Source organism: Canis lupus, chromosome 7 (assembly GCF_003254725.2).
Source record: "Canis lupus dingo isolate Sandy chromosome 7, ASM325472v2, whole genome shotgun sequence".
NCBI lineage: Eukaryota > Metazoa > Chordata > Mammalia > Carnivora > Canidae > Canis > Canis lupus.
Genome location: NC_064249.1, coordinates 1,984,975 through 2,003,052, shown reverse-complemented (window position 1 = coordinate 2,003,052; position 18,078 = coordinate 1,984,975). Strand labels below are relative to the sequence as shown.

Genomic DNA, 18,078 nt, shown 5'->3' with positions numbered 1-18,078 from the left:
TAACCCCTTTTTAAAAAAAAGTTTAGAAATTTGAATATTTTGCTTCTTAACCATGTAAGATGACTAATTTTTAATAGAATGCTCTTATCGACTTGAACAGATACAGTTTACTAATTTGAGAGACCTTGGCTACCTCTGTTACTTGGAGAGAGAAGAAAACAGAGGGAAGAGGATCCTTCAGTATAAAATAGGCAGCACATCTGTACCTTCATGTCCATTCTGTCCAGGCAACAGGGATTTCATTCATGTGACCTACCATATAGCTAATTTTTTGGTACTTTTACTTGAGCTTATTGAGCATGTATTTTAAATATAATTTTAATGCAATTTTTAAAAAATATTTTATTTTTAAGTAATCTCCACACACAATGTGGGGCTCAAACTCATGACCCTAAGATTAGGAGTCACATGCTCTTCTGACTGAGCCAGCTAGGTGCCCCGGTTTTAATGCAATTTTTTAAATGGAGGGGAAACTCTCTACTTCTAAGTTATTTATTAGGTCCAAAAAAACCTCTCTCTCTCTCTCTCTTTTTTATTTTTCCCCCCTTTTTTACAGTTCTTTGCAAACTTCCTAGGTTTGGAAAACGTAATTAAGTAAGTTTAAGTGTCCTTTGGTAGTTGATAGAACTGTTAGCGCTTTAATTCATTTCTTCCTTCCTAATTTCTGGAATGTGTCCTCATATGGTGGAGTTGGAATAAGGATAACTAGATAGTTCATATTTTTATTTATAAATGTGACCACAATTGAAAATGAGCATATCTGTGGTATAACGTTTCCTGTTTTTCAATGAAATCCATGCTTAGGATGATCAAAAAGCAGAAAATGATATGGCAATGAAACGGGCAGCTTTGTTGGAGAAACGACTGCGGAGGGAGAAGGAGACTCAGCTTCGCAAGCAGCAGCTAGAAGCAGAGATGGAGCATAAGAAAGAAGAAACGAGGTAAAGGCTACGGCTGTGATGGCCCTGGATCTGAGCTGAGGGTGCGCAGCCACGCCAAGGACCGTCCGGGCCGTAGCTGGAGGCAGTGCTTTCTCAGGGAGTCTTAACAGCTTTTTCAGTTGTTTGCAGCATATGTAGACAACTGAATTAATGCTGACCTTTGGTGTTTTTTAGAAGTTAATTTATTTTCCCAAAGTATTGGTCATTTGTACATTTTTACACTAAGTTTGGGGCATTTCAAAGTGACATTCTTCAGAAACATTAATGTGACTTCACTGGTTTTTACATACAAACGTATTTTTTAAAAGCAGTTATTTACCAATGGTAGGTGTATATATTTTTTAATGATCTAAAATATATTTTTAAAAAACCATTTTTCCCCAAGGTGCTGAAATGTAATAATTCTCCCTTCTCTCATCAAAGCCATACTCCCCAATGTCTGGTTTCTTTAGTGTGCAGAATAAGAAATGTAACCATTTGGTTTCTTAGGCGTAAAACTGAGGAAGAGCGTCAGAAGAAGGAAGATGAGCGAGCGCGCAGAGAATTTATCAGACAAGAGTACATGAGGCGAAAACAATTGAAACTAATGGAAGACATGGATACAGTAATCAAACCCCGTCCTCAAATAGCAAAACAAAAAAAACAGCGCCCAAAATCTATTCACAGAGATCATATTGAGTCTCCCAAAACACCAATAAAAGGTCCTCCAGGTAACACAGCTTATTATGAAGAGTCTGTTCATAAAAAAACACCAGCCTGGTTTTCATACTAACTCGACTGTGCTTTGGAATGCTAAATTGGGTACACTACTTGAGATGACGCATGCTCCTAATTTGGAAAGCCAAAATGAGCAAATGTCATTTTGGGTTTTTTTTGTTTTTGTTTTTGTTTTTTTTTATGACTTAAGTGTGTTATGTGTGCATGCATATATTCATTAGAGCCAGTGTGAGTGCTAAAGCATCCAGTGTAAATACTAACTGATTAGGGAACTCTGCTCTCAGATATTAATCTCTCTGAATTGTTAATTACCCTTTCTATGCTTGTCCATTTAAGGGTAAATACTGTATGCGTAGAAATACGTAAGAAATACATTAGTATGATAAGGAATATAAAAGCAAGAGTTCATGAGGCCCTTCTTTTTTTTTTTTTTTTTTTTTTTTTTTTTTTTTTTTTTTAAATTTTTTATTTATTTATGATAGTCACACACAGAGAGAGAGAGAGAGGCAGAGACACAGGCAGAGGGAGAAGCAGGCTCCATGCACCAGGAGCCCGACGTGGGATTCGATCCCGGGTCTCCAGGATCGCGCCCTGGGCCAAAGGCAGGCGCCAAACCGCTGCGCCACCCAGGGATCCCCATGAGGCCCTTCTTTAAGACAGAAATGGTCACATGTCCAAATCTATAATATTTGGAGTTGAGAGTCGAATCCTGAAATTTAGGACACATACTCACTTTTAAAAATACATACATTTTTTAAAACTAAGCACCATGGAAAATTTTAGAGAATTCCCATAGTTACTCCAAAACTGAGGAAAAATAACAACATAACACTGACTGTTTAAAGAGAACTCTGCCTTTTCTAGCCAACAAAATTTCTTGATACCCTGTACTAAAATTAGTAAATTATTTTCCAATGTAGGAATTACATATTCCTAAATATATTTTATTCTTTTAAATTTCTTTTGTTAACTCTTTTCTTACAGCTAGAATATCAGTGTCTCATATTATCACTTCCTTTTAACAGCAATTAGTTTTATTTCTCAAAAGTAGGTACACTGCTAATTGTAAGTAAATTATGCATATATGCATGCAGGCATACTACAGGTTTAGAGTAAAAGATTAAAAAAAGAAAAACCACAGAAGCGCAGTTTTCATATGCTGGTGTTATCTAATGAACAGACTCTTTTCTAGTTGCTCCTTTTAAATTTCTAATTTTGTTTTTATTCAGGATCACGAATTTATCGTGTTTTTTCAGTCTCTAGCCTTTCTTTGGCATCACTGAACACAGGTGACAACGAGAGTGTGCATTCAGGCAAGAGGACACCAAGGTAAATCCATAATGTGAACATTTTTCACTGAAAAGAATGTTTCCTGCAATTTTGTTGTATTTTATAATGAATGGATCATAACACAAATTTTTATAGTTTCCTGATTGGGACTATTTGTGTTTCTGTTAAAAGAAATTTACATATAAAGTGGTCTATTCATATTTGACTTTTGTATCTTCTAGGATTTTAGGGTTACTGATATTGATAAAATACTTTGTTATAAACTGTAGAACATTAACAGTAATTGCTGATATGGTTATGGTAGTCATAGTGTTCAGAATTAGTACTTCATTTAAGTGCCTGCCTCTCTACTTTTGTCCCCATAGAATAATTCCAAAGTAGGCTGCCTAACTTACGAGGGATCTTTTTTATTGTCTCTCTGGGATGTAGATTAGAAACTGAAAGTCCTGTTTCATTACATTACACTATAATACCTGTATACAAAGAGAAGGTCATGACAGGCATGAGCTTTGAGTTTTGATCTTTGTATTACCAACCTATCGCAGCCATTGCCATTTTCATATGGAAAAACATTCATCCTTTCAGTGAGCAAGTACTTACGGAATGCCTGTTCTGTCCAGGCTCTTGGATATATAGCTGTGAATAAGGCAGTTACACCATCTTTTGATTTTTAAGCTTTATTTTGTTTGGTACTGTCAGGTATACCCCTTCTGACCCCAAATATTCTTCTGTTTGAGGCATTAAAAAAATGTCTTATTTACCATTCAGATCTGAGTCTGTAGAAGGCTTCCTGTCTCCAAGTCGTTGCGGCAGTCGAAATGGGGAGAAGGACTGGGAAAATGCATCGACAACCTCTTCAGTAGCTTCTGGAACAGAATACACAGGTCAGAGTCTACATTTTTAGGGAGACAATTTACCACAGTCATGAGAACAAATACAGGCTCTACTAATGAAAGCTTCATGGGCTCGTCTCTTGGTCTAGACATGGAGAGTGATCAGGAACACGGAGTGCAGGGGGATCCCTGGGTGGCGCAGCGGTTTGGCGCCTGCCTTTGGCCCAGGGCATGATCCTGGAGACCTGGGATCGAATCCCATGTCAGGCTCCTGGTGCATGGAGCCTGATTCTCCCTCTGCCTGTGTCTCTGCCTCTCTCTCTCTCTCTGTGACTATCATAAATAAATAAAAATTAAAAAAAAAAAAAAAAAGGGAACACGGAGTGCAGATGGTCCCTTTCAGGGAGGTCAGTTTCTTGATACGGTTGCACTTACGGAGGTAGTAACTTGTGTCAGATGACTTGAAATCAATTTCTAAGCAAAATGAGTAGTACTCATTTTTAGAGAAATTCTATCAGCAATACATAGGTCCTGAGTATTGTACTGAGAAAAGGCTAGAATCCACAAAGGCCTCTCTAACATTGGGATTTTAGATATCTAGAGTTGTGCATCTTTCAAATATATTAAGCCAAGGTGTAAGGGAGAGGAGGTAGCACCTGGCTGGCTCAGTGGAGCGTGCAACTCTTGACCTAGGGTTGGTGAGTTTAAGCTCCATGTTGGGCATAGAGCCTACTAAAAAAAAAAAACCCCAAAAGTCTTAAGGAGGTTCTGAAACATAAGAAGAGTACATTGGATCCAGGAGGGCATCCAGCCTCCCATCAGATCCTCTCGAGCTTTGTTTGGGTGGGCATTACTGAAACAAAAGCAAATTGAAGAAGAGAATGTAAAACACTTAAAAAGAAATGAAGCAGGAGAAGAAATATGAACAGCCCTTGAGATCTAAAGTGGAAAGGCATAGGAGGATGTGCAGAGGGGAAGAGCAGGGGGCAGGGAGTGTGCCTCCCTCTGCATGTGACCCACTGGAAACGGAAGCCCCATGAAGACCTAAAGAGGTTAGAACTTGCTAACTTCCCACATGTACTCCGCTCCTGTGGTCACTTTGACACCCCTAATGCCGGGGATTGGACAGGATTTCCTTGTTTTTCCCTCTGCTTCTCTACGTTCACTTAACAATCCTATCTGCCAGGCAGTGTTCCAGATCTAGAGCTAGAGTTGCAGTGGTGTGCCAGATGAGCTCGTACCATAGGGCTCTAGAAACTGCTAAATTTTCAGGAGTTATGCAGGCTGCAGAACCATTAGTAGCTTGATATCCTAGTCATGGTAGGAGTGACTTCTATCACAGAAATAGGTAAATGCTGCAAATCAGGGCTGATTTTTTTTCACACAGGTAACTGGTTTCTCAGCTCACTACTGAGGGTAAGGACAGTCCTTGCCTTCCAGGACAGAGTTTAGTGAGAATGAAGTAGGGAGTCTGTACTGTATTACCCTTCATAGTAGGAACGTTCCAGGAAAATGGCAGAAGATGCTTCTGTACTTTGCAGACTGAGGAGTAGAATTATTGGTTAAAGATAACAAATGCTTTAAGAAAACTCAGACATGGGATCCCTGGGTGGCGCAGCGGTTTAGCGCCTGCCTTTAGCCCAGGGCACGATCCTGGAGACCCGGGATCGAATCCCACATTGGGCTCCCGGTGCATGGAGCCTGCTTCTCCCTCTGCCTGTGTCTCTGCCTCTCTCTCTCTCTCTCTCTCTGTGTGTGACTATCATAAATAAATATAAATTAAAAAAAAAAAAAAGATTTAAAAAAAAGAAAAAAAGAAAACTCAGACATGTGGATGAAGAGAAAAATGAAGCTTTTTCTTCTCTTTTTAAAAGTTACAATTACTCATGGACCCATTTTGCTTTAAATTCACCAATAACATTACCAGACTTCAGAAAGAAGGCGAAGCAGACAGTGTGGCAATTACATAGCCCTGTCTGATTTCCAGCACTGCCGTCTCACAGCAGCCTTGGAACATCCCTAAGATGTATCGCAGTGTGGATAAAACAATGTTCTGATTGGAGTATAGCTAGTCAGAGGCCTTTAGACACAGATTTTGATTTTTTGTTAGTGATTCCTCAGTATAGGAACAATTATATCATTTAAACATAGTAGTGTTCTGACTTAGGAATGCTATTTTTTATTTTGCTGCTGAATTCTTACCACAGGACCAAAGCTCTACAAAGAACCCAGTGCAAAATCCAATAAGCACATAATACAGAATGCTTTAGCTCATTGCTGTTTGGCTGGAAAAGTAAATGAAGGTCAGAAGAAAAAAATACTGGAGGTAAGCACATTTGCATGAAAATTAAATTTGGCAACATTCTAAAATTGTAAAGAGTCTTCTCAGCTACCGATCCAAGAGAAAATACTCTTCATCTCCTCCTAGGATATCAACAGCCCATAAGAGATCTGTAGCTATGTTTCAATTTTAGACTGAGTTAGTTCACTTTCAAATGGGGTGTTAGAAGACTTCAGACTTAATTAAGACTAGAATAGACTTCAAGAATAATGTAAAATTATGAATTCTTTTCTTGCCTAGAGCTACTTGTTCATGTTTCATAAATGTAGGTAATATAATTTTCCTTTTTTAAAATGAGGCTGTATTGCAAGGTTGATAATCAGCACCTGGTTTGTTAATGGTTGTTTGACTAAGATCAAGATTAGCAAATATTTCATATCTCTAGAAGTTTCCTGCACGATAATCATATCCACACAGAGCCAACAGAACTTCAGAAGTGAAGTGTTTGCATACATTTTTATTCAAGTGTACTTTGCTTTTATAATACACATTTTATTTTGGCTCTTCGGAATTTATATTTTAAATCATGTCATAATATTTAACCAAGATAGGTGTAAAACAATTATATAAATTTTATACAGCAAAATGTTTAAGAGTTTTTATTGTTTTGTTTTTGTTTTTTTATTCTAAAGGAAATGGAGAAGTCAGATGCCAACAACTTTTTAATCTTGTTCCGGGATTCAGGCTGCCAATTCAGGTCTTTGTATACTTATTGCCCAGAAACTGAAGAAATTAACAAACTGACGGGGATAGGCCCTAAATCTATCACTAAAAAAATGATTGAGGGACTTTACAAATATAATTCTGACCGGAAACAGTTTAGCCACATACCTGCTAAAACTTTATCTGCCAGTGTTGATGCGATTACCATTCATAGTCATTTATGGCAGACCAAGAGACCAGTAACACCCAAAAAACTTCTGCCCAATAAAGCATAGGAGTTGGGAAATACTTGCTTCAGAACATTCGTGGTAAATTTGCACTTCATCTTTCCTGCCTATAGAAAATCTTTCTAATTGCCAACAAGACTTTTATTAATTGAAACTGAATGTTAGGCTCTGTTGTCATGAACAACTGGAACGTCAGCCACAGTATTTTGGAGTGCAGAAGATTCTCCCACAGGTGGTAAGTCCAGTGATGAAGGGAATGTTCTGATCACAAATGGACATCTGTGGCATCAGGTTCACCTGCATGATATCAGACATGAATCCTCATGGACACTAGTTGGACTGACGGTTGAACTATGGCTAAGATTACAAATTATGTGTTTTACTTTTTTTTTTTTTTTTTTTTTAACTTTTGAACGTACATACTTGTGTTCAGATGGTTTATTTTGCTGTTTTTCTCTCCTGGGAGTTTATTCTAAGATACCTTTTGTATTTTGTTTCATGTAGAGACCATGAGCGTAGGAAATGCGCCTTCAGAGGTAACTCGCACCTTCCTTATGATGCTAAGAGAAACACTAGTGTTTAGTTTTACAATAACCCTCATGTTTTTATGGTGTTAGAGCATTTGCAAGAATTATTCTAAGTATTTGCAATTCTGTATTTATTATTCACTCAAGTATTAAGTAAGAGGAGGTATTGTAAAGAGCTGCTAGTAGGTTCACTTTAAACCACACGAGCTTAACCAGGAATATGTAATAAGAAGTTGCTGATTAAATCAGTGCTGTTTTTACACCACTTCGGGCCAACTCAGAATAATTTAGATTGTTCTTTTAACACAAAAGGCTTTCTATCTCTTTTAAAGTAAGTCACTTTATAAGCTGGCAGAAGGGCATGACACTTTGAGAGTCATCTTTGAGTCTGAAGATGTAAGACTTCCTGCCACACGTTCTCAAGAGGTCTTTGCATTATATTTATAACTGATATAAAAATTATATTTAGAATTTTTAAACATGTACAAAGGGCTACAGTTTAATTTTAAAATAGCTTCACATTATTTTACTTATATTGAGTTTTTCTTCTTTTTTATCCTTTTCAAGTGGAACAGCTTAAAGTACACACTTGAAATCTTCTCTACATGATCTTTTTCCTTTAACAGTGTATATCTGAGGGTTAGTTGGGGAAAAACTTCATTCTCAGGAAAAGACTTGAATGATTATGTGACCCTGTCATGTTTCAGTGTTGTGACAACTGTGTAAACGTAGAGGGGAGAGGCAGTATTGTATCATAAATGAGATGCGGGGCTTGTTTTCTTTCGTGGGAAGTAGAGACTAAAATATATACATTTCTCTAATTGAGTTGTTTAGAGAAATAATTAATATCTCACATGATGTATTTACTTATTTTAAAAGAGAATAGGAATGAGATGTCCCTGAGCTGTACTTTTCTATTATTATAAGGCCTTTAGGCATCAGTGCATCTGGGTTTATCCACATTTTCTCAAATGCTGTCAATATTTTACTGTAATTTATGTTCTTATATTTATGTATATTTGTTAAAACTGTAAAAAAAATTTCAGATTTTTTTCCAATACCTGTGCAAGATATATGTGTAGCTCAAAACTATTTGTGATCTACTGTTTGCATGTAAGAGACCAGGATATGTAACTCTTATATTTTAAGTGTATACATATTTGTATATAATATATGAATATTAAGAATGGGGACTTGCACATTTTACCTTTCAGACAACAGTTTCTATCACAGAGGGAAATGACTGTCAGATACAAGTTTAGATTAAGCCTAGTTGTTAAAAAAAAATAAAAGTAAATCTAATCAAAATACAGTAAATATTAGTCAAAAGGAGAATTAATAAGCACTTTACATTACTAAATTTGTTCTTTTCAATCAAATTTCCCTTCTCAAGTCAATCTTCTTTGTGATATTACCTGGCCATTAAATTTTTAAAAATTGGATGCAAGACAATGGAGGAACTATTTTAAGCTAGGTAGGACCACCCTTTCTTCTTAAATTCATGTGTGTCCAACAATGAATGTCCATAATGTCTAAAGGTAGAATGTGAACATTGCCACAAAAGTTCATTGCTCTCAGTATAATATACAGAAGAAATATGGATATATTTCTTTAAATCTGCAGATTTTTTTTATTATGGTGCAGCTTTTAAAATTATGTTTTAAAAATTATACAAAGAAAATTATGGCATTTCATAAAGTCTGGAGATTTCCATCAACCATATTGAAACATACTGGTGCTTTCATCATTAGAGGTCAAATTATTATGATTATTCAGTTAAGTTTGCTAAACACTAGTCATGATTTCCAGTGCAGCCTGTCAAATTCTATTTGACACAGCTTTGGAAAGCTTTTAATTCCTCTTGACTTTTCAATTTTGTTTTAGAATGACTGTTACAGTTTTTATTTGGCTGTTTAAAGCCAAATTCAGCTTTTTAATTATGGTTTCATGGACACTGTTGGGCAATGTACAGTGTATGGTGTGCTTACCTGTCCACTCTAGAGCATTGCTTACAGGTTTTTTTAAGATGCTGTGCTGTAAAATACTGTCATATTTGCTATTTCCTGGTACAGTGTAGTTTTTCCCCTTTCATTTGAATAAAAGCATGGCACCAAATGACTCCTTTTCTGTTTCTTGAATATGTTTTTTTCTTAATATTTGAACTTGGGTGAGCTCCTCATAAAGTTTTCCTCTCTCCTAACCTATGTTTAAATGGAACAACTTGAATAGTCAAAGAGGCAACTTTTGATAACATTAGACGTTGTCTGAATAAGGCAATGTTAAAAAGTCTAACTTTCTGTGCTTAGCTCAGATTGTCTACGTAGTGGTGTATAAACGTGCTCATCTTGTATTCTGTCCATGTTAAATCCCTTTCTTTTGTATTAAATTGTGCCAAAATCAACACTATACCTTTGAAATTAAATGGCTAACAAACTCACTGGTCTATAGTAGCCAAACTGTTCTTGATTTACTCTAAGTTTCCAACTTTGATTTTGTGGATTCTACTCATTCAGACCAGAGCAATTAAGGAAAAAGATCTAGCAACAAACTCTTCATATACAGTTACATGCCTGAAGAGATAACTGCCGTGGCTAAATACGTAAGCGTGCTTCTCTGCCTGCAGATCCTCTGATAGGGTACGTACCCCACGCTTCGGAACGGAGCTGTACTTCGACAGTATTCTGTAATGCTGTAATTTTCAGAAATAAAAATATTTAACCATAAGACTCAGGTAGCATTCCGCACAAACCACGGTGCCCTGGAGCCCACACGTAACTTGAGAGTATGTTCCGTGATCTGGCTGCTTGGTGGTTCTTAACGAGGCAGAGGAAAATATTCTGTAGTGAAGAGGAACATTTCTTTATTTTGTAACCTGTGCACACAGAGAAATCATGAAGAATAACATCCAGAGAAAGAAATGCAGTTGTAATCCTCTGGCCTCGGAATCAGGCACTGGAAAAACACGTCTATAAGATGGGCGTGAAGTTCTGTTACCCCTCCGGAGGGTACAGATGCTTAAAATACAGAGCCGGATCTGGGGCACCTGGCTGGCCCCGCTGGTTAAGTGTCCCAACTCTCGGTTTCAGCTCAGCTCCCGAGCTCGGGGTCATGAGACCGGGCCTGCTGTGGGGCTCCTGCTCACCGTGGAATCGGCGGCTTGTCCCTCTGCCGCCCCCGCCCCCCCTCCGGAGCTCGCGCTCTCAAGTAAATACATAAAATCTTTAAGAAATATACAGAGCTCTGTATCTCCTTAAAAAGCAAAAGAAACAAATGAGCAATTCTGTGTCATTTCGGGGAGGGCGGTGTGTGCCTGGGTTGGTACTTCCCAGCTGCTCTTCACCTAAGGCTCTAGAATCTAGTTTCAGTTGTCTGCTTTGGCATCTGTGTGCCACAGCCTTCCAGCACCGCAGTGTTCAAGTCCCGACGCGTGGACGGTGAGAGGTAGCGTGCGCGCGTGTGTGTGCGTGCGCGCGTGTGCAATGTCCCGGTGGCGTTTAGCTCCCGTTACCTCTCTCCACAGTGGCTTATATTTATGTCAGAAAAAGAAAAAAATGCTTTCACTTTCCATTGAAGAAAAAAAAGCAAACAAGTCTTAAAAAAAAAAAAAACAAGACCCACACAAGGCTTTTGTTTTCTTTAACACTGGTAAGCACGGGCACGATGGCCCTAAGATCCGGATGTATGTCGTCCTGCTTAACCGCAGCCTGTTTCAGGTGGGGCCGATCTGTTCCTTCAGTAGCCCCTGTGGGTCTTAGAAGCACCCCAGGGCTAAGGACACAGGGTGGCATGTGTCGCTGGCAGCGCCACTCGTTTGGTTCTGTTCGGCTGCCGTGACTGCTGCCCCCACCCAGTCACTCCTGCTGCGCGGTTTGCGTGTTTGTACGAGAAAGGCCGTGGGCTCTCAACGCCGAGGCACGCAGAAGCCCTCCTCCCTTCGGTCCGCTTCGTGATGGAAACGAGGTAGCGGCCTCTCCGCGGCTCGGGGCTGGTAGGGCTTCAGAGGTCGGTGGCCGCGGGGACCCGGGGCTGCTCGGTGGCACGCCGCAGCCCGAGCCCAACCGGATTTCAGATCCCCTTCTCCCCTTCGCCAAGCCACGCGGAGCACGTTTTCTACGGCCGTGGAGTAGAAACACGCAAAGTCCGACGTACGAGTTGGTAATACGTTCGCCGTTGGCAGAAAACGGAGGACTCAAGGCGGCTTCTGTCCTCCTGCCTCGGGACCAGTCAGCACCAGCTCGGCAAGAGCTGCATCAGGCCGGGCGTGGCCGTTCTAACGGCTGGATTCCTGCGAGGAGAAGGATGGAGAGATGAGAGACGTGGCGCCAAGGAGCCGATTCTGCCAAAGGTTGATCAAACTGACCCAGGAAACCGTAATTAGGTGCAAGAACGAAGGTCCCAAAGATGGAAGGTCCTGTTCATCGGGACCCCGTGTCAGGCGGACGCGGTTAGACCTTGACGAGCATCTGCTCAAGGCCGGCGCTGGCAGAGGGCGCACCCACAGCACGGGGCACGCGAGCTCTTCTCTCACTAGCTGCTAAGGGGGTCTTCGTGTTTCTGTTTTAGGTTTGTTTTTTTTTAAAAGATTTTATTCATCAGAGAGAGAGACGCAGAGACACAGGCAGAGGGAGGAGCAGGCTCCATGCGGGGAGCCCGACGCGGGACTCGATCCCGGGACCCTGAGGTCACGGCCTGGGCCGGAGGCAGACGCTCCGTCGCGGAGCCCCCGGGCGCCCCTAAGGCTGTGTTACATTATCAGCCAGTGAGAGGCCGCATCCCTGTTTTCCTCAGACTCGAGCTCCGAGTTGCCGAGGCCTCGGTTCCGGGGAGAGAGCCTGAGAGACCTCCACGGGCCACGTGTCACAGCGCCCGCCACCTGTGCGGCACAGCCCTCTACCACGGACAGCTGATGGCACTGGTCTTTGCCACTCCGCTGTTGTCCCCTCCTAGCAGACAGAAGAAGGCCAAGGGTGCAGTCTCATCGGAGGGTGGACGTGGGGGGCGCCCGGGGGCTCCGCGGTGGAGCGTCTGCCTTGGGCCCAGGCCGTGACCCCAGGGTCCCGGGATCGAGTCCCGCATCGGGCTCTCTGCACAGAGCCTGCTTCTCCCTCGGCCTGTCTCGGCCTCTCTGACTCTCATGAATAAATAAATAAAATATCAAAAAAAAAAATAAAACAGAGGGCGGACGTGGAACACTCAGGAGGCCCACGGACACATCCGTGCGTGTTGGGCAGGTCATGCGTGGACTCCTCCGCCTTCTATTCGGTCCCTAAGTACAGGTCTTCACAAGTTGTCGGATGAATGGCTGAAAGGACTGCCCAGTCCAGACTGACAGCCCCACCCACACTCAGTCCCACGTCCCGGGCCACCACTAACTTCCTGACCATAAAGATTTTGCCCTAAAAGTACAAACCGGTCTGACTCCCTCTGCTCCGCACAGACCACTCGGGGGACCAGGTGCAGCTGGACGAGCCGCCGGGGCCTGGACAGGTGCTCGGTTCCCCTGCATCCTTTAGCTCGTCGTGTGCCCTGCGCCCCCCTTCCCTTCCGAGGCTTCCAGGACCCGCTCGCCGGCCCACCCGTGCGGTGCCACCTCGGCCCGGCCCGGCCAGTGCCACCGTCCCCAAGGCACACGGTCTAGCACCGGGCCTGAACCCCCTAGCAGACCCCACTCCCTGGGTCACACGTGGCCACCCCGGCCGAAGCCCCCACGGTCTCTGTCCCTGGCGCCCGCACAGCCTCCGGTCCTGTCTCCCCGCCATCCGCGGTCGTCCTCGTGTCCGGTGCCCACAGCCCGCGCTCCAGCTCTGAGCTCCGGCACGGCCTCCCTAAGTCCACGTCTGCCCCACGCACCGCGGCCGCCTGGCCTCGGGTGCCCTGGGGCTCCGGTGCTGCTCCGCGTCGGCCCGGGAGGCCTCGTGGGCCCAGCGTGAGGCCCCCGCCGACCTCCACCTCGGCGTCTCGGCCCCGGGCGCCAGCGGCTCTCAGCGGCCGCCCAACGGCTCCGAGGCAAGCACCGCAGGCCCGGGGCGCCGGGGGCTCCGCGGTGGAGCGTCTGCCTCCAGCCCAGGCCGGACCCCGGGGTCCTGTGATCGAGTCCCGCGTCGGGTCCCCGCAGGGAGCCGGCCTCTCCCTCAGCCTGGGCCTCTGCCTCTGTGTCTCTCAGGAATGAATAAATCGAATCTTTAAAAGCCACCCCAAAAAGTCCCAACGGGCACAGCAAAACTCAAGAAAGACTTGATATTTCAAAATAACTCCTCCAAGCAATCATGAACCATCAACCTGTAAGGACTTTCGTATAGTTCATGGTTTGGGGGGCGCAGAGAGGAGGTGGCCAGGCTGCCGGGTGACCCGGGACCGTCGGTGGCACGACCGAGGCCTCCCCTGTCGCCTGCGCGGACCTGCTGCTCACGGGTCGCCCGCCCTGGCCCAGCCTCGTCTAAGGCGGTGCAACGAGGGGTCACCGCGGCCAGAGGAGCGAGCTGCCTGGGGTGCCCTGGGGGGGTCAGCAGAGCCCGCAGTGGGGCCCCCAACGCACAGGGAGCCGCCGAACTGCTGCAAAGCGGGAAGCCGCGCTGTCCCCGGAGCAACTCGCTGCGAGTCCGCGAGGAGCCCACAAGGCCTGGCCTAGAAGCCTCTGTGGGCACAACAGTCACTGGAGGAAACGCTACTTCCCGTCGGGCAAATCCTGGGGCCCACTGTATATCGAGGGGCTTCCCTGCCGCTGCTTTCAAGCTCTTGATGGGTTTTGCATCTGCCCCGAAAAGAGCCTGTGAGCTGTGGGCAGTGGTGGCGGAGGAGGCCGGGAGCCCAGCCTCCTGGACAGGTGCCTCCCCTGACCCCCCCGACCCCCGACCCCCCACCCCGGCCTCCCAGGGCCCCGCCAAGCCCTGGCACCCCAGGCCCCGAGGCCATCACACGGCCACCTCCTGGGCCTTCAGTTGACACCCCTCGGCCGTGGGGTTGCGGGGTCACGGGGTCACAGCCAGCTCAGACCACCCCTGCCCCTGGCCCAGGCCCCCCCATCTGAGCACCTGAGAGTTTCGGAAGCGACCGAACAGCTGAAACACTCTGCGTGGCCTGTGGCGCCCAGGTGGGGCCCATCCCCGTGTCAGCCCCTCCGTGGGCCTTGGGGCCGTGGGGCCTCTTGCCGCCGCAGGCAGAGGGGACAAGCCGGGCTCCCGGTCCCGGGTCAGCACTTCCCAGGAGGGGTGTGGACACGCGGGACACAGTTGTGCAAGGCCTTCCACCCGCCCAGGCCCCAGGCCCCAAGCCAACCACCCTCCCTGCCAGCTGCAGCCAAGCCTGTGATGGGTCAGTGGCCCTGTCACCCCGTGAGACTCAGCACCAGTGACACCGGGTCCAGTGAACGCGGGTCATCGAGGGCTTAAAGACCGCACCCCGCGGGAATGATCTCGCTCTGGATTCCCAGTGCAAATAACGGAAGATCCACACCAGCTTCTGTAAGATCATGGAAAAGTCCCCGCCGGTCCCCGTGTAGAGGCCCAAGCTGTGACCCCCAAAACCTCGCGGTGCTCACCCGCAGTGCGGAGAAGGTGGCTCGTCCCAGGGGAGGGGGCAGCACCAGCAGGTGACAGATGCAAACAACCGCGGTCCGCTGTGGGGGTGCAGCCCAGGCCGAGGGTGCAGGGGGGTGCACGGTGCCGGGAGGGCAGGTGCAGAGCCCGGGTGGGGCGGGGGTGGCATCTCCTGGAAACCTGCTCCCACCCCCACCCCCACCCGGACAGGCCTTCATCCCCCTGAGGCTCACGTGGCCTTTGCAGCACTCAGTCTGGTCCACGCAGTCGCACCTGTTTTAAGACAGGACACGAGGGATCCCTGGGTGGCGCAGCGGTTTGGCGCCTGCCTTTGGCCCAGGGCGTGATCCTGGAGACCCGGGATCGAATCCCACGTCGGGCTCCCGGTGCATGGAGCCTGCTTCTCCCTCTGCCTGTGTCTCTGCCTCTCTCTCTCTGTGTGACTATCATGAATAAATAAATAAAATCTTTAAAAAAAAAAAAAAAAAAGACAGGACATGAGCCCCAGATCACATGGCCGCCAGCTTACGAGGCTCATACAGAAGCCCTGCTCCTGCCTCCTGCCACGAATAACCCGACCCGTCCTGTTCGTCCACTGACCACAAGCAGACACAATGACCTAGAAGATATGTAGTCAATAAATTCCACATCACACCAAGAGTGCAGGGTTTTTAAAAATATTTTTTTAATTGGATACCGGGGAAAGCTGGATAGCAATCTCAGAAAGATTACAGTTTAGGTGGATTAAAAGAGACATTAGGACATCATTTTTTAACGAGAATACAGTTGAATGTTTTTATTTTATTTTTTTTTCAGTTGAATGTTTTTGGCTCATCAAAGAAAAACCCTCAACTCTGAAGTTGCTAAGAGCAACAAATTTGACTATAGGAAAATGTAAAACTAGAAGGAAACACAGCCAAGAAAAAAGTCTGGAACAATGTTTGAATTAAATGGGACAACACTTAATCCTAAATAATTCATATAAGTAAAAAGTATAGTAGATAAACATATGAAGGATATGATTAGACAGTTCACATAAGAATGAAGTACAGAGACTTTCAATCTCATATTCAAAGAAATGTACATTAAAAATGAACTGTTTTTACCTCATTACCTATTAAAGTGGAAAAAGTGTATCTTACTGATGAATATTTCTGACAGGATTGCACTGAATCCAAAACTCTCATGCGAAGCCATACAATTATTAGTCACCAGAAGCATATGTATCAAGCCCTTTTCATAGCGTTGAACCTTCACACGGGCATTTATGAGAACAGAGTGACAGAGAAGGTTCACAAGCACAGTTTTTTGTTACAGATTTTTTTTTTTAGGATTTTATTTACTTATTTGACAGAGAGAGAACACAAGCGGGGGGCTGGAGGAGGGGAGGCGGCAGAGGGAGAAGCAGGCTCTGTGCCGAGCGGGGCGGGGGGGGGGGGGGGGGGGGGCGGGGGGAGGGCTCGCTCCCAGGACCCCGGGATGGTGACCTGAGCAGAAGGCAGATGCTTCCCCGACGGAGTCATCCAGGCGCCCCTACGAATTTCTATAACAGCAAAAAACCCTGGAGAAATCGGAGATGTCTGAAATCAAAATGTTAGAAACATCATATTAAACATAAACAGTAAGCAACATAGGAAAATGTGGATCTACATGGCATCGAGAAGAGCAAACTATGAAAGTGTGTACATTCTGATTAGTGAGGACTCTGAAACTGTTGTGTCAAAAAAAGATTTGTGGAGAACATCTGAAATGGAATGTGAAAAAAAAAAAAGTCCAAGAAGAAGGGGATGGCAAATAGAGTGTCCCCTCCAGCTGGAAAGAAGTTCGGGAGTGAGCCTCGTACTCGGGCCGGGCTGCAGCCCCGGGACTGGGCGGACTGCCTCAGTCTGGAGTCGACAAGCCCGCCGTGTGGCTTTTGTGATGAAAGAGGCAAATAGAATGTGCAAGATTTTTCTTACAGGGCTAAGATCACGCGTGCAGAAAAATCAAAATTGGGGGAAGAAGTTGTGGGAGCTCAGATAACGTAGCTCACAAAGGGACAGAAATAAAATGCGTCTGGTCCTGAAAGCAACCTAGTGCCAAGCCTCCGACATTTACTCACTAGGTGTGTCCTCTGTTTCCAGGCTCGGGGCAGCCACGGCGGTGGGCGAGGCAAGGCGGCCCACGTCACAGAGAGAGGACAGGGCTGGGGTCCCAGGAGGCTCCCGGGACCAGGGGAGGGCGAAGACACCTGTCAGGGGAGCCAAGCTCCTGGCCCCAGCAGGCTGGGCGCCCTAGTAGGGGACTCGCTTCTGATCCTATGGGGGATCCCCCTGAGGAAAAGCGAGCAGAATCGAGGGGGTGACCTTGGTCACTGAAAGTCGATAGAAATCCGAGCAGCTCTGGCCTTTGATGCTCCTCCCACAGGCAGGGAGGCCCCGAGTCCGCCCTGCCTTCCCTTGGGTAGAGACCGCAGCCCCAGGAAGCAAGAATCGGTGTTTTTCATAAACAACTTACTTCTCCTTCCCCCTCTGCCCCCTCCCGAGGCTCCCCTCTCCGTCCCCTGCCCCATTCGGCTTTACCCCTGGCAGCTCCCGGCTGCCCACCCCTCGCTTTCACACCCCCCATGCTCTCCCTGCCCGACGGAGGAACGGGGCCAAGGGCCTGAAGTCCAGCAGCTCCCGGCCCACCCCCGCTTGCCTCCGGGCTCTGGAAGCAAGCACTGCCCCTGCCAGCCTTCTAGGGAAGGGGGCTGCAGCCCTGTCGCCCCCCAGGAAGTGGGTGCCACTCAGCAGCAGCCGGTGATCACGAGAAAACTGCTCCGAATCGCCAGCAGCCCCCAGGGGCTTCCAGCCCTCTGCTGGGTCCTCGGAGGAAGCTCCGGCTGAGGGCTGGGATGCTCCTGGAGGGACAGGCCAGCACCCACTCCCTCCCTGGCCTCTGCTCCGCCGGGCCCTCCCGCCCCTTGCAATTGGCCCGGGAGAAACCACCTTGGAGAAAGCCTGGACACAGGCCTGCCCAACTC

At 46.1% G+C, this 18,078-nt stretch overlaps 1 protein-coding gene across 6 annotated transcripts in view; it reads left to right on the top strand.

Moving 5' to 3' along the window:
* CAMSAP2 (calmodulin regulated spectrin associated protein family member 2) overlaps window positions 1-9,657 on the top strand; it is a 116,934-nt gene extending 107,277 nt beyond the window's left edge. For 4 of the 6 annotated variants that reach the window (XM_025458609.3, XM_025458611.3, XM_025458613.3 and 1 more), the window contains 6 exons: window positions 805-941; window positions 1,431-1,651; window positions 2,888-2,987; window positions 3,717-3,832; window positions 5,989-6,107; window positions 6,755-9,657. In XM_025458609.3, the coding sequence (XP_025314394.1) occupies window positions 805-941; window positions 1,431-1,651; window positions 2,888-2,987; window positions 3,717-3,832; window positions 5,989-6,107; window positions 6,755-7,060 (999 nt within the window). In that variant the 3' untranslated portion in view covers window positions 7,061-9,657. The remainder of the gene's footprint in view (window positions 1-804; window positions 942-1,430; window positions 1,652-2,887; window positions 2,988-3,716; window positions 3,833-5,988; window positions 6,108-6,754) is intronic. The other 2 variants (XM_025458610.3, XM_025458612.3) reach the window with 1 other exon arrangement.
* The last annotated feature ends 8,421 nt before the right edge of the window (window positions 9,658-18,078 follow it).